General features: G+C 39.1%; 1 protein-coding gene across 1 annotated transcript in view; it reads left to right on the top strand.

The window, feature by feature from the left end:
- The window catches only part of LOC149071665 (sodium channel protein para-like), a 197,167-nt gene that overhangs the window by 49,672 nt on the left and 121,002 nt on the right, over window positions 1–26,493 (top strand). Inside the window, exon 2 of the mRNA XM_089247738.1 lies at window positions 18,810–19,303. Coding sequence (XP_089103864.1) covers window positions 18,950–19,303 — 354 coding nt within the window. The 5' untranslated portion in view covers window positions 18,810–18,949. The remainder of the gene's footprint in view (window positions 1–18,809; window positions 19,304–26,493) is intronic.

Genomic DNA, 26,493 nt, shown 5'->3' on the forward strand with positions numbered 1-26,493 from the left:
CGAGGATCCGGGTTCGAACCCCACAGTGGTGATCGGCTGAAGTTGGTTTTCTGTGGTTCCCAATTTCAAGGCGCAAATGCGAGCTGATCTCCCCGTTAAAAAGGCTCGCCACAGAGAGCAACAGTCCTACAACGATAAATCATTCAATCATAACACTTCACTCATAGTTAGAAAACCTGGTGGCAGATGGCAGCACTACACATAACAAGCATTACAGAGAAACAACAAAAACTTCACGTCAGGTTTCACTACACGTACACGCACATTCCCGCATGTACCGATTCGTTGGGGGGTTCCGCGGGGGGGGGGGTGTGGGCAGGGTGCATGTGTGGTGTAGTAGTAGTAGTAGGTAGGGCCTCCAAGAAATGTCTCGGGATCCATGATGTTCTTAAGTCAGCCACCTCGTTGGGCAATTTGCCTGTTGTGGCGTTGTATTTGTATTTATTAATTTTTTCTCGGAAGATTTTTTTCCCTATTAATTTTTTTCTCTGCAGATTTTTCCTATCAAATTTCTTTCGGGAAATTTTTTCCCTATTAATTTTTCTCTCGACAGATTTTTTCCCTATTAATTTTTTTCTCTGCAGATTTTTTCCCTATTAATTTTTTTCTCTGCAGATTTTTTCCTATCAATTTTTCTTTCGGGAAATTTTTTCCCTATTAATTTTTCTCTCGGCAGATTTTTTTCCCTATTGATTTTTCTTCCGGCCAATTTTTTTTTAATAATTTTTCTTCCCGTTCTTTTGGAAATTTGTTTTCTCTCTCATTAGTTTTTCTTTCGGTTAAAAAAAAAAAAAAAATTTCCCTTTCAGTAAATTTTCCCCCACGGCGAAATAATACCACAATCCATATCACGCCCTTTTCAATCATCGTAAAATAATTCCGAATTTAATTCTAATTTCGATCAAACACACAATAAACTCGGGGGGCAAAAACAACACGTGCGATAGCAACCCCAATCCCATTTAATACACACAAAACGACATCAAATAAATCGCCTAAAGATCGCAGCGTTTTTAATCTCGTCCGCAACGATTTTCCTCGAGATTAGGTTTCCAGACTAAAAATTTTGGTTGTGTATAGGAACGCCCTTCGCTCCATCTCTCTCATCACCTCCCCCCCCCCTCGCCACCCTTCCTTAAAGAGATCGGCTCGCCGTTGCCTAGCAACAACATCCCCGCGGGCCTCCCCCCCCCCCAGAATCGCCGCCCTTTTTTTCTTCGGACGTGTATTCGCGGAAGGAAGGGGGGGAATTCGTTCGACCGACCGATCGATCGATCGATTTATTATTACTTTATTTTTTTCCCACGCCTCGACTTCATTTAAATGTGGTCTGAGGAGAGATCATTAAAGCCCATCGCCTCCCTTTTTTTCAACTCTTTCACGTAATATTTACATCAAAAAGGAATATTTTTAAATGGCGCTGTATCCCGGAATAATGATCCCCGGAGGATATTGGCTAGATCCGGATCACGTGACTTTTCTTGATCACTTGTACACAGACGAAAATTCGAACGAGATTACGATCGCTTGATGATGAGGTGATCCCCGGGATTCTAACCACGTGTTCTGAGCAATCGTCACGATCACTCAAACGCACACAAATTCGTTCGAGATCGTTTCAGTTCGGAGATATCGATGATTCATTGATTATTTATTGATGTCGTTTCCCGGTTTGTGGGTCGCGCGATGGGGTTTGATGGAAGTTTTGGGATTCTCTCTGGGGGGAAAAGCTAGAGAAAAAATTTCGCACTTAATTCTTCAAATTGAAATTTCCTTAAAATGAGCATCATCATCACTCGAAAGGCTAGGCTATATTCGTTGGCTATATGTCTAGCTAGAGCAGTGATCTTGAAGGGGTGTATCATACCTTTTAACACGGTCAAAACTATACTCTAATACAGAGGTCTTCAACCTTTTTATAGTCGCGAGCACTTCCTGTATCCATCATGAAAAGAAGAGAGCACCCTTACGGCAAAACTGACATTATAAATGCATAAAATCAGAATAAATTTCAATAATTGAATGGAATGCTTACAAGGTGTTTAATTGAGACGTCGATCGAGTACTCGCGAGCACGAAACCGTACACAATCATCGAGCACTCCCGGTACTTCGCAAGCAATGGATGAAGATGGCTGCTTTAATAGAAATGCCATTTAGAAATACTACTTACCCATTGATTTATTTCAAAGTTTTAACACATATTTTGGATTGTATTTGCTACCTTATACTGGTATAAAATTCTACATATATTGGATATTTAATTTTCAGTAAATTTTCAAAACAAAAACAGCTTATGTGCATGATAAAGTACCATGACACTAATGTAATTGAATAAATATTGATTCAAAATATTAATATAAAGGAAACCGTTCAACTCATGAAATAAAGCAAAATATTTGAGATTTGATTGACTCAATCTTATTTCAAATTAAATTTCAAATTTTGAAATTCGAAAAAAATTAATTAAAAATTTAATTTTTGAAATAAGATGGAGTCAATCAAACCTCAATATTTTGCTTCATTTCATGAACTGAACAGTTTCCTTTATACACGGTGCATAGCAAACAGGGGTGGGGGGGGGGTAGGGCAATTTTACTGAGGAACCGTTGATCCTAGAGGTATACTTCCAATTAGAAAAGTTTTCAAATAGCGTTTAGCACTGAGATATGTCATTCCTATTGCAAGGGTTTGTATCATCGAGCTTATATTTTTACTGGAAAGAGTACGACGTCAGAGGTCTTCGCCTTGGCAGTGCTGAGAATGTTGTCCGCAACATCATTCGTCGGAAGGTCACGTGACTCGGTGAAAAGACACACATAATTTCCCCCCCCCCCCCGTTAGTTTCTTATGGCATAACTAGGAGTTTAAAACAATAAATGAAAAAAATAATTTCTGCATCGATGAGATAGTTCCAAAATTAATGAAACAGATAATTCCAGTATTAATGAAAGATAATTCCAGCATTAATGAAAGATAATTCCAGCATTAATGAAAGATAATTCCAGCATTAATGAAAGATAATTCCAGCATTAATGAAAGATAATTCCAGCATTAATGAAAGATAATTCCAGCATTAATGAAAGATAATTCCAGAATAAAGGAAAGAGATAATTTCAAGATTAATGAAAGGGGTAATTCCAGCATTAATGAAAGATAATTACAGAATTAATGAAAGAGATAATTTCAATATTGATGAAAGTGATAATTCCAGAATTAATGAAAGTGATAATTCCAGAATTAATGAAAGTGATAATTCCAGAATTAATAAAAGAAAAATTCTAGAATTAATGAAAGAGATAATTTCAGTTCCAAAATAAATGAAAGTGATAATTCTAGCATTAATGAAAGATAATTCCAAAATTAGTGAAAGATAATTCCAAAATTAGTGAAAGAGATAATTCCAGCATTAATGAAAGATAATTCTAGCATTAATGAAAGATAATTCCAACATTAATGAAAGATAATTCCAAAATTAATGAGAGATAATTCCAAAATTAGTGAAAGATGATTCCAAAATTAGTGAAAGATAATTCCAACATTAATGAAAGATAATTCCAAAATTAATGAGAGATAATTCCAACATTAATGAAAGATAATTCCAAAATTAACGAGAGATAATTCCAACATTAATGAAAGATAATTCCAAAATTAATGAGAGATAATTCCAACATTAATGAAAGATAATTCCAGAATTAATGAAAAAAGTCTGGAATTAATGAATGAAATTTTTAAGCATTAATGAAAGAAATAATTTAATTTTTTTTAATCTTAAAGATGAGTTCTTTATCCTTTTCTCTTAATCTTTAAAACGTAATATTGAGAGACTGAACTGTACATTTTAATGGGGAAATCGCCAAGCACGAACTTTGTTCTCACCTAGTCGCGTGATTCCCTCGCATTCGATGTCGCTGCAGTCGCGGCGGCTTGATGCTCCTTCCAGTAATATAAGCTCGATGGGTTCTATAGTTATTAAAATAAAAAAAACAACTTTATGCACAGGCCCCGTGTGCCCTAAAACCCAATTACAAAGTTGTTGCCCTGTCTCTCCTTATGCCAACAAAAAAAAAAATCATGTTTCTAAGTGCAGTATTCACTGAAATATTCGAATTCAAAAAACGGAGAAAATTTGGGAAAAAAACAGCGTTAAATGCGGGTACAACTGTTTTTCCCGCATTTAGATCTGTTTTTTCCCAACTATTACTATTTATATCTATTACTTATACACATATAATTACTTATATACACACATAATGTATATTACTTATAATACATTACTTATGATACTATACATCTATTATTGCATCTCAAACATTCTACTGCAGGGATCTTTAACCTTTCTCGAGTCGCGAACACTGCTTATAATAATCATCAAACAATGAGCACCCCACCTAACGGCAAGGGTTGTCAAACTTTACGAGAGTGCGGGCCACTTCATTGGTTTGAAAACGTTTCACGGGCCACTTAAGTACTCGACAGCCACTTGAGTGATCTGTGAATGCGCCGCGGGTCCCTTAAATAATCTGGAACTGTGCGGTTGGTCACCCAAGTGATCTGTGAATTTGCTGTGGATCTTTTAAGCGACTTTTAAACGTGCGGCGAGCCACTAAAGTGATCTGGAACTATGTTGTGGGTCGTTTGAGTGATCTATAAATTTTCCGCGGGCCACTTAAATTATGTGAAAAATACCGAGGGCCACTTCTGCGATCTCGAACTGTGCCACAGGTCAATCAGGCCATCTGTAGACATGCCGAGCAGATTATGTGATCTGGCACTCAAGTCATCTGTAGTGTCATTGAGTGATCTAGAAATGCACCGCGGGCCACTTAATTTATCTGTTTATGTGCCGCTTATAGAGTTCATTTTCACAAAAATTTTTCCCGTTCGGGCATTACTTATTACTGTCAAATTACATCGAGGGCCACATCAAGTACGCGAGCCATGAGTTGAGCGTGTATGTCTTACGGCAGAGCATGCTTGAAATCTGCATAATCGTAATTGCTGAATGCAATTTTTACCGAGCATTTAATTGAAGAGTTGATCAAGTGCTCGCGAGCACGAAATATGACATGAGCATCGAGCACTTTCGGTGCTTCAGGGAGCAACGGGTTGAAGATGGCTGTTCTATGAAACGTGCTAGGGACGAAATGTCGAGAGGGACAAAACGTGGCAGGGGCGAAATGTCGGGAGAGACAAAACGTGCCAGGGGCGAAATGTCGGGGGTTACGAAACGTGTTAGGAATAAAATGTCACGGAAAGAAACGTGTTGGGGGTGAAATGTCGGGGGGGGGGGGGTCACGAAATATGCTTGGGGCGAAATATTAGGGAACGAAACGTGCTAGGGGCGAAATGTCACGGAACGAAACGTACTGGAGTCAAAATGTCGGGGGATGAAACGTGCTAGGGACGAAATATCAGGGAACGAAGCGTGCTAGGGGCGAAATGTCACGGAACGAAACGTGCTGGGGGCGAAACGTCGGGGGGACGAAATGTGCTAGGGGCAAAATGTCGGGGAACGAAACGTGCTAGGGTCAAAATGTCGGGGGATGAAACGTGTTAGGGGCGAAATGTCACGGAACGAAACGTCGGGGGAACGAAACGTGCTGGGGCCGAAAAACGTCGTTTCCATAAACCAGCCTTCCCATATTAAATTGTATTGGATAATTCGAACTTTTTTGCTGTCCCCCCCCCCCTGGGCTTCGAATTAACCGAGAGAGAATTCGCGACTGTACTTATTTCACCAAACAAATTTACTACGGAAAGACACAAATTATCGCTTCCGTACGCATGTTATCAAAGCTGTTATTACAGACTTCCGATAAAGATCACGCGCCAAAGGAAATAAGATAAAAAAAAAAAGACCTCCCCATCTTAATGGGATTTCTCCCACTTTTTCCTGTCAGGGAGTCGTTAGCGTCCCGTTTTGTGGGAACGTGATGCTTCGAGACCTGTCTTTTCCAAGTAATAGAAGAGTATATAACGATCTTTTTGGCAAAAAAAAAACCGGAAAAAAAATATATATATCCTTTAACGATTTCCGCTCTCTCTCTCTATTCATCCTATAGCATCAAATGTATGTGAAATTCTGTGGTTATGATGATGCCGGGAATAAAAATCCAAATGGCCGTCGTGTGAAATCATCCTTTCCAGTATATATTTCGGAATTTATCATCTATAGAAACATGAATTAATTTGAATAAAATAGATGTTACGGTAAATGTGTGTGTGTGTGTGTGTGTGATATATAAATCGGTTATTATGAATACTTACCAAAATCGTCTTGGTGAGTTTGATAAATTTATCAGTTTTACCGGTGAATATGCATATACATAATACCCGAGAGAGCGCGGGTTTTTAAATTTGATAAATACTTGAAATATTTACCGCCTTTATCTGTGATTATGCATAATACCCTAGTGTAATTGAAGAATTTAATAAATTATGAGAAAAAAATTCAAATACACGTCTATGTGATGAATATAGTCGGACTCGATATAATGATAACAAATTTTACGATCGTACCCAGATATAACGGTAACACATTTTATGATCGTACCCATATATAACGATAACAAATTTTACGATCGTATCCAGATATAACGGTAACACATTTTATGATCGTACCCATATATAACGATAACAAATTTTATGATCGTACCCTGATATAACGATAACAGAATTCTGTGATATTATGCATAATCACCGATAAAACTGATAAATTTTTAGTTCTTATACATAATAAGTACTAAACATGCATAATAACCACACATTTATCACATTTACCGTAGCATATATATTCGAATGTGTTCAGTGACTTATGTTCTCATTTATTCATTTCAAATTTTTGCATTGTGTTGTGGCTTGAGATGTTCCGAAAAAATTTCTCCAAAAATTAATATTTATCATTGTGTTGGCAATTATTTAGTTATCAATGATTTTATCACTCTTTTCTGGGGGACAATGAGTTTTCAAGAGGAACCCTTGAATTCATCTGCTTGAATTGGATTTAATGCTATAAACCTATATTTTTACACTTTTGGCAGCCGCGGCTCTTTCATATTGCGATAATTTTTCTTGTGGTTCTCTTACCCCAGCGATCATTTGTCCGAGCTAACTCACCCCGGAAATCATTTACCTTTTGCTTTGTTACCCGAGAGACCATTCGTTTGTGTTTCCCTTGTCTTAGAGATAATTTACCCGTGTCTCCATTGTCCCAACGATCATATTCCCCTGTTTCCGTTGCTCCAAAGATCATTTTCCCGTGTCTCTTTTATCCCAATGACAATTTGTCTGTGACTGCGTTGTCTAAGAGAACATCTGCTTGCTTCTCCGTTGGCCAAGAGATAATTTACCCGTGTCTCCGTTGCCCCAAAGATAATTTACCTGTGACTGCGGTGCCTAAAGTAACATCTGCTTGCGTCTCTGTTGGCCAAGAGATAATTTACCCGTAGCTCCAAAGATAATTTACCCGTGTCTCCGTTGCCCCAAAGATAATTTATCTGTGACTGCGTTGCCTAAAGTAACATCTGCTTGCGTCTCTGTTGGCCAAGAGATAATTTACCCGTGTCTCTCCGTAGCTCCAAAGATTATTTACCCGTGTCTCCGTTGTCCCAAAGATAATTTACCTGTGACTGCGTTGCCTAAGGTAACATCTGATTGTGTCTTCGTTGGCCAAGAGATTATCCGTGGCTCCGTTGCCCCCAGAGGTCAATTACCATGCTTCATTCATCTGTGTCTCCGTTGCTCAAGAGATCGTATACCCGTGTCTCTGTTACCACAGAGAACATTTAACCGTGTCTCGGATGCCCAGATCATTTATCTGCATCTAGATCCCCAAGAGATCATTTACCTGTGTCTTTGTTGCCCCAAAATATCATTTATTCGGGCCCAGATGTGCCCAAGACATCAGACATCATTTACTCACACTTCCGTTGCTCAAGAGATCATTAACCTGTTATTCCTTTTGCCCAAGAGAGTTACCAGTTTACCATTTACCAGTGTCTTCCTTCTGCCATAGATCGTATACTTATGTCTCCGTTATCCGGTAGATCATTTACCTGCCGTTCCTTTACCCAAGAGATCATTTTCTTGTTGCACCTTCGTCCAATATAATTTTTCCGTGTCCCAATTGTTCAAGAGGTCTTTACCCGCGTATCCGTCGCCCAAGAAATCATCTATCCGAGTCAACATTGCCTCAGTAATTACCTTCGGCTCCGTTGCGCTGTTCCAGTAATCTTGTCATCTTCCTGCTATTTCGTTATTTAAGTGATTACTCTCGCGCAGCTCCTATGCCCCCCAAATGATCATTTACCCCGGCTTTCTTGCGTAAGTGATATTTCCAATGGCTCTTTAACCCTAGAAATCATTTACTTTAAACTCTCATTCACACTAGAGAACTTCATTGACCACCTCCCCCCTCCCGTGATCAATTTCCCACGACTTCTTCGCCCTTGCACCACAAGCAGCAAAAGCATCTGGTTGTCTCCGCAGCACATGTGAGGCTTTCTTCGTGAACTACGTACATACACCGGCTTCCACAGGCCTAAAACACAAGCATGTTTCATTCTCACTGAGTCCCTTAAGATTTTTCAATTCCCTGTATAAATAGAATCGTGAATGTGATTCCGATTCTCCAGTTGATTCTCAGGATCTATCATTTTTTCGAAGAATGAGAAACTTATGTTATATACGTGTTGTTCTCAAAGGGAATAGTTTCAGAAATGATTTATTTCCCTCTTTCACACACACACACACATACAGTCCGGAATTTCTAGAACTTTCACTAAAAGATCATTCATCACGTGGTCAAGACGTAAGTCGAAGTTTCTTCAGCGAAAGGCTTTTCCGAAGCCATTTCTCTAGTTCCCAAGTCGTAATTACTCATTTTCGTAGAGGAGGAAACTAAAACCGCCGAGAATTATAAAGCTTCGAGTATCGATCTCGTGGCTAGAATTCACGGTAATTAGTTTTTCTCGCGTTGGACCAGGGTGAATGGATAACTTTAGTGTGTCCCACATCTTGAACACGCATATATTAGTCTCACCAGACTGGAACTCTACCGACAAAATGAGACAAAGGACTGTACGCGTCCGGCAAAACAATTGTAATGTTCCAATGCAACCCAATGTCGCAAAACCATTTGTTCTGGAGATACATGCATCAACTCAATTCTGAAGTCCCATGGGGGGATCACACACCATTTTGGTCCCATGGGGGGGGGGTGTCCGTTATCGAGAGGTTCCACTGTATTCCTATATTTTCCACTTATTTAGGCAGCCCCCGACCTTTTCCTTTTATACGAAAATGTCCCGTGTTTTCTATGAAACTTGCTTCATAATCTCAACTGCGATTGTGAATGGATAATGATTTTCGTTGCTCAGAAATTACGGTGTTTACGTTGAATTACGTTCAATTTACGTTGTTTATTAATACAGTAATTATGCTACTGCAAATACACAATGAATATTATATCTTACGAAAATTTGTCATGTTCAAATTTATTCACTGCGATTTTAAATTGGCCCTTCATTTCACGCCTATTTTCAATATTTAGCAGCTTCAGTCATAATTGGCTGATATTTCAACGCTTGGCATCTTTTTTGGCGATGTCCTATGTATTTTCCCGTATTTATAATCTCCATTTCCAGTATTTTTCTCGATAAAATTTCATCAGCCTGGATATAATCAGGTGGATGATCAGTTTTCATGTGCTCTCACGCGCCCTCTGTCGATGGAATTTCTTATTTTCTATTGTAATCAAAAGCAAAAAAAAAAAAAAAAAAAAAAAAATCAAATTTTCGAATGTTCGAAAATTTATACTTTTAGGTGTTTATTTGCATGTAAATATGGAAGGAATAGCTCAAAATCTTAGATCTGCTCTTAAGATAAACCATCATAAGGAAAATGAAATGCAATTCTGTTTCTTATTAACTGTTTATCGTGATAAGATTTTGACAAAGAGAACGAAGGAACTGGATTGGACGTCCCTGGATTAAGTTTGAGCCAGACCTCATGGATCTTATCCTGTAAATATGTTTACTAGAGCTGACCTTGAGAGAGTATGTCAACATGACAGTAAAACGCGAAGAAAAACATTTAGTACGTTTATGAGATGCTTAAAATGTGTGATGATTGAGTTTCTCACTGTGAAGTTGGAAATTAGATGAAAGCGGTATCTAACCAGCACCTCCTAGAGATAGAAAGCCCCTGCACTGTTTGCCATAAACGTCATTCAGACACAATACCTAGCAAGTTTGCCACATTTTGAAACACAGCATCCTTTTTCGTTTCTTCTTATTTTGGCGTAGAATCTTCCTGATTGGTTCACAAATACCGGGCATGGAAGTCGCCAATTCTGAGCTCGATCATTTCTTTACCTCACAACATTGGTACTGCAAGAGCAGGGAATTTTTTCCCCCTGAATATTTCTGAGGGAAAATGGACTACTTATTGACGTCACAAGCAGACTTCGGAGGCCTTCTATCTCTAGGAGGTGCTGGTCTAACCAAGCGTTGGATACATACATGAACCAGAGCTCACGGCTCTTAGAAATCCTAGGACTTAGGATGACTTAAACGCCATCTCTGAGAAAAGTGTGATGACAGTATTGCCGTTATCAGCCAATCATTGTTCTCTCTATTCTGCTGTTTTTTTTAACAATTAGACATTACTTAGAACATAAAACCGGGTTTGCCGCTCCGTGATGGAGGGCGACCCACCTCCTCGTCATCAAATCAGAAACCGACAGATACGGAAAACTGGCTGAGTGAGGAGATATCGATGTTTCAGGAATGGAAAATTCATCTCTGCACTCACGGGGACTCGAACCCCGGTCTCTCGTTTGCCGGACGAGTGCTCTACCACCAAAAGCTATGAAAACAGATGGAATTTCCTCTCCTTGGAGGGTATGTATATGCTGAATGGCTCCGTGCAATGGACGGTGGCAACATTCTGCTAATAGCTGATAGATGAAATCAGGGCCACCAGATGGCGGTAATTTCTTTTTCCTGAAACATCGATATCTCCTCATTTAGCCAGTTTTTCGTATCCGTCGTATTAGCAATGGATAGTGATGTCTTTCGTCAAATCAAACCCCCCCCCCTTCCATCGATGCTGACGGAGTACTTGAATGGTCCCTTATCGGGAGAAGTCCCTATGCAAATGAGGTCCCCGTGCCATTCCCGGGGGGGGGGGGTGGGGACTCGTGTGTGGAGATGGCCCTGGGTAGCCCGTAAAGTACACGTAAATGCTGACTGACATCAAGAATCCTCATTCTTAAAGCGACTTCTAGTGGATAAAAAAATTTCCAAAAAAAATCGTTTTTACAACTTTTAATTTCCTGATGTAACGAAAAATGGCATTCATGAACTTCTGGATCAAAAATTCGATTTGGCAAAAAATGTGATGTTATTGTTTCTAAGTTGTCAAGTTATCCCAGAGTTGCCTTATTTTTTTATTTTTTCAAACGAGATTATCTCGTTGAAATTCAAAATAAAGAATAGCTTTGCGAGTATCAGCAGCAAGAAAGTTTTCTTCTAGGCAACCCCTCCGGGTTCAGGGTTTTTTTTAAATGTTTCCGTGGCGTTTGATCATGCGGAACCCCAAAAAAAACTCTCATGGAACCCTAGTCCGAAACGAATGTTCTACACCATGCTCAACATGCTTCTCCTCGTAAGCCAAATATGGCCCTTGGAGTCATTTAATGTGACCCCGCGCCTTCAAACCTTTATTTCGGTAAAAATAAACACTAAGTTTCACATTTTCAGATTACTTGGCTACTATTAGACACAAAACTGTTGGACGATCGAAAAATTGAATTTTTCTTTTCAAATATTACTATTTAAAAACAAAATTTCTGCAGATCTTCCTGAACATTTTGACATCTCACATTTTCTCCTACGAGCAGTAGAAATCGAAATATATTGGAATATATATATGAATGGAAATAAATTGAAATATATTACATGAATGTAAGTCCAAATTTCCCAAGTTTAAAAGGATTTCGAGCCAGGTGACTTCATGTTTACCTCATATGTTTTACATTCACATATTTTTGTGCAATAGTCTTTTTGTACCCCCCTCCCCCCTCCCTATATTCGCAATACTTGCTTGTGATTAATTCCCCCCCCCCCCATTTAGTAGTTGAAGGGAAAAACTGTTACTCTAATCTTTTTTTTTGTTTGTTTTGCAATTACATTTGCATTTGGTGTCCGCGCATCATCGAGTCTATCCTGCAGTTTTGTGTTAACATTACCAGTTTGTTTATTTCACAATCATTTTGTTCGTGAGTGGTTATTTGTTTCTTGTTCAGTGAAATTATCATTTAATTAATCACATTAGAAACATAAATAAGTGGCATAAACGGAGTGTTTTTTTGCATAACCTAGGTTGCGTGGTTATAAAGCAAACATCAGTGATGGGATGTGTTGAGCATGCTATAAAGATTGAAGTTATATGTATGCAACAGTTCATATCATCAGTGAATATTATCAGTATGATTACAATCTGAACAATGAACATGAAACCATTTTCCATGAAATGGAGGAAAATTCCATTGAAATAACATCGAAAACAATGGAAGCAATGGAGCCCCTCCCCACCCCCCCCCGACTGTGACAATACCATCTATTAGCGAAAGGCCTCCTCGCAAAGCTTGTGACGTCAATGAATTAGGCCATTGCACCTGTAACCATTGGATATAGCAGGCCGACGCATGCGATATCTTTACCTTTTTTTTTTTTGCAATATATCTAATGGGATGCATATAATCTAATATATCTATAGGTGAAATGGCCTACTTCAGTGACGTCACGCGCTTCCCCCGGGGGCTTTTTTGCTATAGATGGTGTTGACTGTGATCGAAGAGGTTTGGTACCTCAGCAAATACAATACATGTTGCTTGTAAACACATTAAAAAAAAAAGCATATCTACTATTTTAAATTAGAAATGTAACGTAAAATTCTGCATGAAATATCTTGCGGCAAATGCTTTTTCGCACTCTCCTTTGTTGCAAAATCATTGATAATATCACCAAAATCTAATTTTTGAGTTAGCTTCAATATCCAATAAAGCTAAAGATGACAGTTTTTCCCGTGAAAGACTTGAGGGAACTGATGATTTATTTATTTATACACTATTGTTGGCCCTTGGACCTATACAAGAGGATACCATTGAAAATGACAAAGATATTGTTTGATATTGGACAAGAAACTATTGATAGTGGGGGATTCGACAATAGAGCTTGGGAGTTTGTTCCATCCACCAGTGGTATGAGGGAAAGAAGCTGTATCTAAAGCAGTCGGTGGAAGCAAAAATAAGTTTTATTTTAAGGAAATGGTCGAGACTTCGAGAGAGAGAGAAGAGATGAAGTTCGTTTTTGAGTTCGGACACGGAATCGAAAGATGACCATCAGTCGTCAGCAAACCATCAGTGGTCGGCTGAAGTTGGTTTTCTGTCGTTCCCAACTTCAAGGCGGCGCAAATGCGAGCCGATCTCCCCGTTAAAAAGTCTCGCCACAGAGAGCAACAGTCCTACAACGATAAATCATTCAATCATAACACTTCACTCATAGTTAGAAAAACTGGTGGCAGATGGCAGCACTACACATAACAAGCATTACAGAGAAACAAAAAACTTCACGTCAGGTTTCACTACACGTACACGCACATTCCCGCATGTACCGATTCGTAGGGCCTCCAAAAAATGGCTCGGGGATCCATGATGTTCTTAAGCCAGCCACCTCGTTGGGCAATTTGCCTGTTGTGGCGTTGTATTTGTATTGTATTGTAAACCGGGTGGATTTATTTTGGATTGATTCGAGTTTGTTTATATTACTGTAGGAGTAGGGGTCCCAGATTTCAGCGGCGTAGGAAAGAACATGGGAGATGTAAGTTTGGTAACAGAGTAGTCTGATATCCCGAGTGGAGTATTTAAGGTTGCGGCGGAGGAAGAAAAGTTTGTTCAGACACTTCTGGTAAACGTAGTCAACATGTTTGTTCCAATGTAGGTCGGCTGAGATTATGACACCGAGGTATTTGATTCGAGAAACTTGAGGTAACGTTAAATTATTGATGGAGTACGAGTATTTAAGAGGAAATAATTTACGAGTAACTTTCATGTAAACTGTTTTTGAGATATTAATTGGCATTTGTCATAAAGCACACCAGTCCGCGATGGAAGCCAGGTTATGTTGGAGAAGTTCTTGGTCAGATTCGTACGGTAAATTACACAGTCATCAGCAAATAATCTAGTGGTGCAGTTGAGGGATTCTGGGAGGTCATTGATGTAAAGTGAGAAAAGTAACGGGGAAAGGACCGATCCTTGAGGGGTCCCAGACTTTACGGGGGCGGATGGGGAGTTATGATCATTAAAATGGACGAACTGCTTACGATGTTTTAGGAAAGCCTTCACCCAATTAAGTAATTGCACGTTGAGGCCAAGGTGGGGGAGTTTAAGGAGAGGTTTGTCATGGGGAACTTTATCAAAGGCTTTAGAGAAATCTAGGAAAAGTTATCAGTTTGTGTAGATTTTTATTAATCGCTACCAAGAGGTCGTGGATGAAGAGGGCCAATGGAGATGTAATAGAGAGAGATTGTTGAAAGCCGTGTTGGTTTGGGGGGAAGTTGATGGAGTCTAAGTGGATACGGATTTCTTTTGCTACAATATGTTCGAAGATTTTACAGCAGGAGGAAGTGATTGCAATTGGCCTAAAGGTAAGGGGATTGGAAAGTGATTTGTGGATAGGAATAATTTTATTGATTTACCAGTCGTTCGGGAGGATAGCAATATTTAGTGAAACATTGAACAGAATTTAAAGATAGATGGAGACTTTATCTGCAGAGAATTTAAGAATGGAATTTACTCTTTTTCTCTAATAGAATTTAAGAATCCTTTTCAATGAAAAGAATGATCTTTCTCTAGAGTAGTTTGATATTGGTGGTGTCAATGATGATTCAATGCTGTCTCTACATTTGGAAACGTCTCTTCTAAACCTCTAGTGTTACTATATAACCACTTTACGATCAATGACGTAATATTGCGTCCAAACGTCAGTGGAATAAATTCAAACAAGTCTATCTCTTTTCTTTCCTCTCTCCTTATCACTACGAAACTTTGTTGGAACCCTATGAAAAAAATAGTTCTTTTTACCTCCTTGGTGAGGAGGTAAAAAGCTACTCTAAGGTTAAATAGGTTCTACTATATAAATTACATGCAGGCTACATAAGAGGGAGAAAGAGAAATGTTCTTCATATCTACTCTCTCTTATCTAAGTACAAATACAACACCACAACAGGCAAAATGCCCAACGAGGTGGCTGAGAAAAAGGTGCCCATAAAAATATGGATGTCATATATTTCAAAAATATAGCAACCAAATTAGAAATGCAATTAACAAAAATTGTAAACAATATATACACATGATAAAATATTATACAATGCCCATAAAGAATACTTATGGTTGTCTTATTCTAAGTATGGATAGCTTCTCGATTTACCCCAACATGTTTATCGTATTTCTTTTTAAACGTGTCAATTGTGTTACAATTTACTACCTCCGGGGGTAAGCTATTCCATTTATTAACAACCCTATTAGAGAAAAATTCCCTGCGACACCATAGCCTTGCATTGTCCTTCGATACTGGTGTCCCCTTGTAAAAGCAGTCGATTGGTGGTGTACTAAAAGTTCATGGTCCATCCTATCCATCCCATTGAAAATTTTCAACACTTCGATCATATCTCCTCGACACCTGCGTTCATCCAATGTAAACATATTCAAAAAATGAAGTCTCTCTTCATAACTCAAGCCCCGTGTGCCAATAAGGACACGCGTAGCTCTTCTCTGCACCCCTTCAACCAAGGCTATGTCCCTCTGTAGGTATGGTCTCCAAAACCTTACAGCATACTCCAGTCCAGGACGAACTAAGCCTCGAAGAAGTACTACAGATAAGATATATAGAAAGAGCATAGTAATACACTGTTTTCCTTTCATTTGTTTTATTCCTTTCTTTTCTTCCCCCACCCCTTTTCTATTCCTTTTCCCATCATAACATTATGTTACGACAAGGTTACCATATTTATCGCCGATTCGTCAAACAGAGATCATCCAAATTTCTTGCCAATCGCTTGCAAGCGAAGCGGTTAATATTTGTGGCGTTGTGCAAGGATGTAAATTGTTGCCGTTCCTGTGAAAAAATGTTTGCGAGATCAGATGCATAAAGTTTTGCATTGTAAATATTACAGAATCTTCATGAAGATTCGAGTATTTCATGTCAATCAAACATGCAAACTTTCTTGTCGTTTCATAAATCATTTTACGATCAAAAAGATGTGAAATTGAGGAATTGAACAAAAGACTGTCACCCATTGAAATACATTTTTGTCGTGGAGTTAATATTGCAATAGGTGCATCGTAATCCATTGCGTAAACTCTATTACTGATTGGTATAACATTAAAACTGACATTTACTAGGGTTTGTAAATATTATGATGTAATTTAAGGAAAATTCCTAGATTTTTCCAAAATTTTTCCAAATGAAATTTATAAAAATTGGAGTAAAATATATTTATAAATTTAGAGCCAACCCTAAAACATGGGGCCTTTCGTAAATGCCCCATGTTCCTATTCGGAAATCCGGTCCGTGTTGGGCGTGATTTGTTGTGATTTCACATGTGATGTGTAAATGGGCATTAGAAATGAGTGGTCCACCTTGTGAATGAGAAATACCTTATTTTTTTGCAAAAGGTTTTTCTTGAAATCGTAATAATGTGTTATGCACTTGCATAACTATGCAATGAGGTTTGTTGTTGATAGTTGGCGAAAACTTTGTCGTGTACTAAAACTTTTGCGTACGATGGTTGATTTCTAAAATAATTGTATTCATATTTTTGCATCACACTTACCACAAAATCTGTTCATGCCGATGTTGCCATTTAAAAAAAAAATTGCGTGAATGGCAGAAGTGAAACTTGCATATAAAATTTGCACAACTCTTATTTCATTCTGTCCATCTTGGTTTTTTAAGTTGTGAAATGATGCAAGTGTCAAAACATGATTTTAACGGCACCGATCAGATCAAATTAATTCGGGAGCCCCCAAAGTGTCAGGCATTGAGTCAATGGGAATGAAATTATTGGAACTTTTCTCACTGTTTCTCTGCTGAAATTATTTTGTGTATAGTTTCACTTCGAAAAACCAATTAGCATTGAGAATGAGTTTTTTACCACGAAGTCAAAGCTTAACGAGTACACGGTTATAATGCCAGTTTAATCTTTTTTGTCAGTTTTCTTGTGTCAGTTGCTAATCCATCTCATAGAGCATATTAAATGTAAAATACAGATTGCAAAATAAATTCAAGTGAATTTTTTGCCACGTTAGTTCTCAAATCTATGGCTTTTTTTCTTTTCAATTTGTTGCGCGTCGAGTGTGTGGAAGCGGCAGGCTTCTCAAAGCGCACTGAAATGGCAAATTAAAGTGACAAAACATGATGGTAATATTAAAAACTGATTACATTATTGAACATTGAGGTTATTTTCCATGTTTCCATGAGCGCAAGACACACCTTTTCTCAGGGCCAAATTTAACGCACGAGTTGTTTGCTTCAAAACTCATATAATGATGTATGGGAAATTTGAAAACATTTTCTCCATGCAAGATAATGACACAAGCTAAACGCGATGAATTTTAAAATGTTAACATTAAATTAATTATCTTTGCAGTGATTAATTTGCAAATTAATCACTGCATATGCTTTGCAGGAAAGTACTCAACCGTCCCGTGTACCCGGAATACGGAAATTTCACCCCCGACGTTTCGTCCCTGATATTTCGCTTGTTCTGACCGTATGAGTGACCAAATCAGTTACCATATTGGTAGGTGAATGAGTAAGTGAGCAACCAAGAGAGTAAGTTGATAACCAAGTGATCGGGTGAGTCACCATATTAGTGATCACGTAGGTGGGGGAGTTACTGTATGGATGATTGAATGTTCATACGAGTGATCAAGTGAATGACCATATGAGTAGCTAAGTAAGCAGGTGAGCGACCAAGTTCGTGACCATATGGGTGATCAAGTGAGTGATTATATGACTGGTCAAGTGAATGTCCGTATGAGTGACCATGTGACTTGATCCCTCATACGGTCACTCACTTGGTCTCTCATATGGTCACCAAGTTTGTCACTCACACGGTCAGGGCAGGCCGAATGTCCGAGGTTAAATGTTATTAGCGAAATTTCTGAGGGCGAAATGTACCGGGAATGAAACGTGCCAGAGGCAAATGTCGGAAGTAAAATTTCCGTAAACTATGTACCCTTAACCGTAAATGCACCTTGAACCACATTCTTCTACGGAGTTCTACATGCCGGAGAATGTGTGTTCTTAGTGTATGTAACGTTCTAACACGTTTATGTTGTCATAATCGTGCTTCTTTCGTGTTAGTGCTGCCATCTGTGCCCCATATTTTGAAGTAAAGATGGTAAATGCTTGAATTTTCATGTTGTGAAACTATGCCTTACTCTCTGCGGAGAGACATTTTTGAATAAGACACCGGCTCGCATTCACGTCTTCATGTTGAGAAACCGCCAAAAAAACCAACTTCAGCCGACCATCACTGTACGTCAACGGCGTTTGAACCTGGATCCTCACGATGAGAGTCCAGCACGATGCCCACACGACCGCTCAGTGTCTAGTTAATACTGCTTAAGGGACATATAATGGGGCAAATGTACATTTATACCAGTTTGATGCATGTTAATTTCGATGAGTTCAAAATTTTACATGTTTGATTGACTTGCTTGTGGTTATATGTTTTCAGGTCCTGAGGAAGCAGCAGCAGCAGCAGCAGACGGGACGTTGTCCGCTGCGTGAGACAGGACCAGGACGGCGCTGACCACCTCGAAGGATCTCTTCCTTCGAGAGAGGAGGAGGTAGGAGGTGGTGGGGTTCCCCCCTGTGATGTCGACGTCGGGCGACGAAGACCAGTCGGAAGAGGAGCCGGTGCCGCTCTTCCGGCCTTTCACTCGGGAATCTCTGGCGGCCATCGAGGCCCGCATCGCAGAGGCCAACGCCCGCAAGGCCGAGAGGGAAAGACTCAAGGCCGAAGGCAAAGCGGCTGCTGCAGCGGGCCAAGACGGGCCCGCCGGGGAAGGGGACCACATCGTACCCGTCTACCACCACGAAGAGAGGCTCGAGCCCGACCCAAACCTCGAGGTCGGCATGCCGCTGCACAGGACGATAGCGCCCGATTTTCCAAAGGAGCTCACCGCCACGCCAATCGAGGAGCTCGACAAGTACTATCAGAACGAGAGGGTGAGTACCTTATATAGAATCATTCGTGTCTATGCTAGAACAATGTAACCCAGCATAACTTGGTACCAATCCTGCAGAAATACAACCATCTTCGCAATTTCGTCACCTTTAGAGCGAGATTGTTTCTAAGGCCGGTATTACACTATAAAAGTTTTGTAAAAGCTCTTTGGTAAAACTTGCAGAAAATGTAACCGATAACCTTATTGGGTGCATTTGTCAAGTTTAATAAAAGAATTCGCATAAATCTTTTGCAATGTAATCCCGGCGTAACAGGCTTATTCGTTGAAATCGAAATTAATATTTAAACCGAAACGTTCATTGGTTGATTTGATGTTGAGTTTTGTAAAATATCTTTTATCAAACTTTTATAGAGTAATCCCGGCCTGGGGGAAGGAACGGATCGTTAATACTTAGCGGTAAAGAGGTTTTTTTCGGCACTTCATTGGTACAATTCTACCCCGAACGTTTGTCTCTTTGCGGTATTTGTATAGCTTATGAGTTCTGGTTAGAAGGCAAATTTTCACAGGGACCTTCCTTTTATCGTAATGGGAGGTGAGTGTGGGCCTTGTAACAATGAAATACCGTTGTTGTCTTGTTGTCTGATGCGGTCTTATGTCGAGCATAAGGTTAAGCAACTGCGATTTCGTTTCGTCCTTTGCTAAAGGCTAAAAATAGACTTGAGGATTGGAGTTTCATTGATTCTCACAAGTTCAAGAAACCATTGACGCTGTCTCCACAAATGCCCTCTTGAACTTGTGAAGGAGATTGAAGATCTGCATGACATTCCTCATAGCAACCCAGGCTGCCAGTGTTCTATCGGTGAAATCTCAGCGTGTGCCTAAAAACTATCGTAATATCTGATTTCTCTTACATATAGTGAATGCCGTGACTTCACACTTTTTCAGGCATTTAACACCTTTGTACGACCTATTCTAGAATATGCTTCTCCCGTATGGTCTCCCTACCATGTGGAAAAAACTGAAATGCTTGAACAGCCACAAAAACCACTCATTAAAAAACCAGCCAGGGGCCTCCGCGAAAAATCTTATGAGAAAGACTGGTATACCTGACTCAACACTCAATCGAGTGGCACCGCTTCTTTCCCGATCTAATACTGTAATCGCATCACCATAAGGTGCCGTCTCCAATTCGAAGGTTGGCAATCATGGCTCTCCATCCTACTCGATCTCGAGCTTGTTTCTTTAGCAAACGATACTGTTGTCCACTTCACTCTTTCAGGTCCTCTATCCACATTCTCGTGTATCCTTCTAACATCAGTGTCGTGTCCCTGCAGACCCTCTTATGCTTACGCTATACGTCCAGCATACTGTCACTTCCTCACCGCAGCATTTCTTATCAGAGTGCCGCAGCGTGATTTCCTGTTCTCCTCCTGACTTTCTCATTGATGATTTTGTCAGTCCACTTTATTTTTAACATTCTTCTGTAGCACTAAACATCAGATGAGTTGATCTTTCGTTTCATTTCCTTGTTCCATGTCCAAGTTTCGCATGCATACAGTAGGACCAGCCATAAGTAGCATCTAAGAAGCCTCGTTTTTAGTTTTATGTTTAGGTTCCTCCTTAAGAATTCCTTACGCTTCCTAAAGGAATCTTTAACAAGCTGAATTCTTCTTCCATAGTGCTTCTTCCAACATTTGTTATGTAACTTCCCAGGTAATAGAATTTTTCCAAAGGTAAAGTTTTTCTAAAGTTAAATTGTTATTTCCTGCTTTTTCATTAAAAATCATGATTTTCGTTTTCTTTGTATTTATTTTAATGCCAAAATCTTTTCCTACCCTGTTAATGGATTCTATCGCTATATTCATTTCTGACTTTTTTGCAGTTAATATTGCTGTGTCATCTGCATAACTTATGTAATTTATATTTTCCCTCTCCTACTTCGATACCAGCAATGTTTTCGAGTGCTTCTCTAAAGAAGATCCCGCTATAAATATTCAGAGGGTTGGCAATAGAATGCATCCTTGTTGTATTCCTTTTTCACTGGTGAACCAGTTGGTGATTTCTTTGTCTATTCTGAAGGTTTCTTCTTGTTGGTAGTAAATGTTTTTTTATGATTCTTTTGCTGTATTGATAAATGTTTACTATATTCAGGATTTTGAGGAATGTATCATGTTGCGCTCTATCAAAGGCCTTCTCAAAATCAATAAAGCAACCATGAAGGGTTCTGTTTTCTTTTAGACCTCTCTGTCCTAGGTGTCTTAGTTGGAAAACTGACTCCTAAAAAATACAGAGAGGACTAACATTCATAACAATCGATCCCCTTACTTACGCTAACTCAACAACGAGAGCTCTTGAATTGACCATCAGAATTCCATTCGGCCAAATTAATATTAGAAACCATCATTTTTTCCATTTGCGCAGCTCCTGTATGGAACTCGTTGCCCGGTGAGATTGTCCATCAGTTGAAGTCCGCTTTAAAACGCCCGCTTTCTCCCATTCAGACCGCGACAGTGTTTAAACTACAATCGCAGATGAAAGGATTTGAGATCGACATGTGTGTGTGGATTGGTTAAATTCACGTTTTTAAGGTTCGAGAGGATTCGCAACGCAAACAGAAACTAATGGTGTCGTCTGATAGGCATTTTTGCAAAAAATCCAATAACGCTACTCTGGTTTTAATACCTCTTTTAGTCTGGTCACCAGGCTCGCGTCCCTGTTTCGTAACGACATATTGTTTTACACTTTATCTCAAGAGGTTCGCAACGCAAATAAAAGACAATGGTATCGTCTGTTAGCTATTCCAAAGACGAATCCGATGATACCCAATGAATTTTAATACGTCTTCCGGAGACGTTAAACAAGCCTACGCAACTTAATTATGCTGACAATACTCCGACCTATTGACGTATTTCATTGAAACTTGGTACATACGTTATTTAGACCATGGGAAAATGACATCTGCGATAAAAAAATAGTGCCACTTTTGCACCTGATAGTAAAAAATTGTGACTATTTTTGTTCTATTGCATCTTTTTTTCCCCCCAATGGTCCATATATTTGATATACCAAGTTTCATAAAAATACCTCTATCAGAATGGGTGCTACATACGTCTGAATAGTGTGAGTTTATTTATAACTACCCTGTATATTCATTAATTATTACGGTGCTTAGACCCCCCCCCCCCACACACACACATTTTGTGGTGGGGGCCCAAATAATACACGGGTTCCCTTTCCTCGCCTATGTCGTATCACTCCTTAAAGTTTGCCAATAAATTTTGAACCACTCTTGCGTGATAAATGGCGGTGTTTTTGGGTAGTTCCTTGACACCAACTTGAAAAACAAAAAATTATCACGTTGGTATCAGACAGGCTTTCGGGGCCATGCGATGTATGTTCTCTATGTTTTATCTTAACTATTGCTGATTGAGTAGTCATTATATTTCCTCGCAAAGTGGTCCTCGATAGCTAAAATCTGTCCAAAACGCGTAGGCCGGTCATCACTATCGATGTTGTTGCTTCCTCAACGGGATTCCATGCGTCATTTTAAATCATATAGTGCCTCATGTAATGACGGGAGAATCGAAGCCATAACCAGTAATCAACATCAAAGCGCCGTCATCAATCTTAATTCTTCCGACAGCTCGGTACATTTTTTTTATTCGTCCGTAGTTGGTAGTTATTTTTTTTTATATTTTTCTAAAACTCTTCCAGTATTTATTATATATATAAAACTATTTTTTCCCCCTAAAAGACTAGGAGTGAAGGATAATGTCTGGAATGCTTGTGGGGAACTGCTATGTATCATTAATAATTATTTTAAAAAAAGCTTATCACTTCGAAAATGTCTAAATCCGGTCTAGACTGGGTTCCTATAATATCAGATCTGGTTTACAGCAAATCACCAGTGTCTGTGGGCACTGAACAAAAGCAGGGGTGTACAAACTGTTCAGTCAGAGGGTGAGATATGCGGTATTTATGCCACTCGCGGCACAGGAACTTGCATATAAAGAGTGATCATACGACCTGCCCTTTTCAGCAGTCCTAATTTTTTTTATAAAATGTCCCGTTTTTCCTTATTGAAGTGAAACTTCTTTAGAGAGAGCGTGAATTTTCAAATTGCACTTCAGAAAAAGTGAACCCCAATAACAAAAAGTGAAACGGAAATGACGTAGCCTTTCCCTCAATGACAAAAAAAAAATGAAATGGAAATGAAGTAACCTTCCCTTTCCCTCGATGACAAAAAGTGAATCGGAGAAACGGAAACAGCGTAACCTTTCCTTTCCCTGAATAACAAAAAGTGAAACGGAAATGACGTAACCTTTCCCTCAATGACAAAAAAAAAATGAAATGGAAATGAAGTAACCTTTCCTTTCCCTCGATGACAAAAAGTGAATCGGAGAAACGGAAACAGCGTAACCTTTCCTTTCCCTCAATAACAAAAAGTGAAACGGAAATGACGTAACCTTTCCCTCAATGACAAAAAAAAAATGAAATGGAAATGAAGTAACCTTTCCTTTCCCTCGATGACAAAAAGTGAATCGCAGAAACGGAAACAGCGTAACCTTTCCTTTCCCTCAATAACAAAAAGTGAAACGGAAATGACGTAACCTTTTCCTCCCTCAATGACAAATATTGAAACGGAAATGACGTAAACTTTCCTTTCCCTAAATGACGAAAAGTAAAACGGAGAAACGGGAACAACGTAAGCTTTCTTTTCACTCAAAAACTGGTTTCGTAGACGGAATTACGTTAGGGGTTGGTGTTGGCAGCGAAGGGGGGATGTCTATGGAATTTTGGTCATGATCGTCGTGAGCACTATCGGAAAAACACCGTGGACACAAAATATGAACGAACGGAAACAAAAATTAAATTAAAATTTTAAATCAATTCGAGCAATAAATTTGAAATAAACTTAAGAACTAATGAAAATTTTGACTGGGGTTGAACGTAATAAATATTAAATTGTTTGTTCTTCCATGAAATGCGAATTCTAGTATGTTCTCCGAAATCAATGAATAAATTAATGTAATACAATCCATGAACGAAAAACAAATTTTTTTATAATATATGCTATATACAGTAATTTATATACAAATATAATTATATTTTTATATTTATTTATATAATTATTTAAATATAATTACAAATAATTTATAAATTTAAGCCAAAAAGTGAGCTTATTTTGAAATAATCAAATGAAAGAAAATAACCGAAATAACAATGTGTGGAAAATCCCTAATTATTGTTACTTTCAGAAAATTTCGAAATTACAGCTCACAATATCGATTATATATTTCTGAATTTTCAAGACATTCATATAAGTTACACAACATACCTGGCAAATCAAATTATGGGAAATAAATTTTTTTATTTCCTGCGCATGCGCAATTAATTATCAGTTACTGTAAATACTCATACCTCATCGAATAATAATTCGTCACGTCTCAAATTTTATCAAGTACGACTCGTGTGTCTAGCGCCATGTTGTGTACGAACTTCGTAAAAATTGGCTGAAAAATGAAAAATCGGCGTGTTATAGGCAAAAGTCCTGCGATGGAAATTGAAAATTTTTATAGAAATCATTATATTTCTGCGGATATACGTGCTATTCTCATGAAAACGCACAGAAATATTGTACACAAAGATAGGACAACATATATTTTTTAAAGTTGCAAGTCATTCGCAGCTTTTTTCTAATACAGTGTTGATCAAAAAAAAAAATTTCACTGGAAATGGTGAATATTAATATAGGGTATGTATGACTGAAATTTCAGAACGATTTGCCTAGTAATTGTCCAGAAATTCGAAAAAATGTCTAAACACCAAAAAAGGACACAAACTTTTGGCATTATAGTATGGGTGGCCTTGATAACACTGAGTTTACCGGAGAAATTTATTTTGCTCGATTTAAATGTTCTGCCAGGAAATGACGTGCAAATTGAATAGTTGCTGATTATTCCCAGCGACTATCATTGATCTTGTCTTTCAATTCCTCCCCCACCACCTACATTACAAAGCGAAGGGGGAGAATCCCAATTTACTCGTTCCATCGTTTCCTGGAAGCGTGAAATTATGTGTTGGGCGATACCCCTGTCCCCGAAAACCGTTTTGCCCACCCACTCAATTAACTTTTAAAAGATTCTATCTTCACTGTGTTCGGGAGAAAGGGCGCCCCCCCCCCCACCTCCCTATCTGATAGCCATTGGCCTTGCGCGTTTGACGTCGAAAAAGCGGACGCCTTGCCTAATAAAAAAGAGCGTTTTGTTGCCTGGAAACCGTAGTTGGGAGGGGTGGAGGGGGCTGTATTCCAACCCTCTCGTTCCGATTTCCCCGATGGGCGCCTTCGTCCACATCCGGAGCCATCAATCGCTTCGGGAAAAAAAAAGGGCGGAATCATCTGTTCAATATTCTCGTCGTACCGACTGGGCGAATTCCGGGACTTTCACTTCCCCCCCCCTCCCCCCTCCACCGAGCTTTGTCACGGCCCAAAACAATTGCCGCTCCGAAGGTCATCGTGTGTGAGATACTCATATACAGGATGCATAGCAAACAGGGGGGGGGGGGTGGAAACATGGCATTTCACTGCCGAACCGTTGATCCTAGAGGTATACAGTCAGCTCCATCCCCTGTATTCGCGGTTTCCATATTCGCGGGTTCCCCCTTCATTGGAATTTTTTTTTTTTGCTAACACTCACAAATCGTCAAAAATGTGTTTGTTTGCAAAATTTGAGTTGTGCATGTTTAGGAATGGCTCGCTAATGCCATTACTGCCATCTCTAGAGCCGTGGCAGCTCTTACGAGAGGAAACAGTGAGAACGGGTTGGAGCAACCTTTGGCCACAATGTGCGCTCCAGGACATAACCAGTTCTACAGTACAGAGCCAACTGAAGAGATTATAAAAGGCATTGGCACGTTAGCGAAACAGGTGGATGGAGAAGGCTTCAAAGATATTGATGTAGAAGAATTTCGAACAGCTCATTAATAGCAATTCAGAGGCATTGACCAAGGAGGAATTAATGCAGCTGACTGCTCCTGTGAAACTGAAGCGGTACAAGATGAAGAAGATCAAGGTATAGAAGTGGAAGACAAGTTCACCATGAGTAAGATAGCAGAAGGGCTTTGCAAGTTAAAATCAGCAATAGATTATTTTCATGACATAGATCCCTCCATGTTACGTTCTTCACATGTAGAAAAATTGGTAGAGGAAACCTTGTCAACATACTCCAA

Source organism: Pholcus phalangioides, unplaced genomic scaffold, assembly GCF_987345545.1.
Source record: "Pholcus phalangioides strain wild (caught in Gottingen) unplaced genomic scaffold, Ppha-v1.0 ptg000018l_1, whole genome shotgun sequence".
Lineage (NCBI taxonomy): Eukaryota > Metazoa > Arthropoda > Arachnida > Araneae > Pholcidae > Pholcus > Pholcus phalangioides.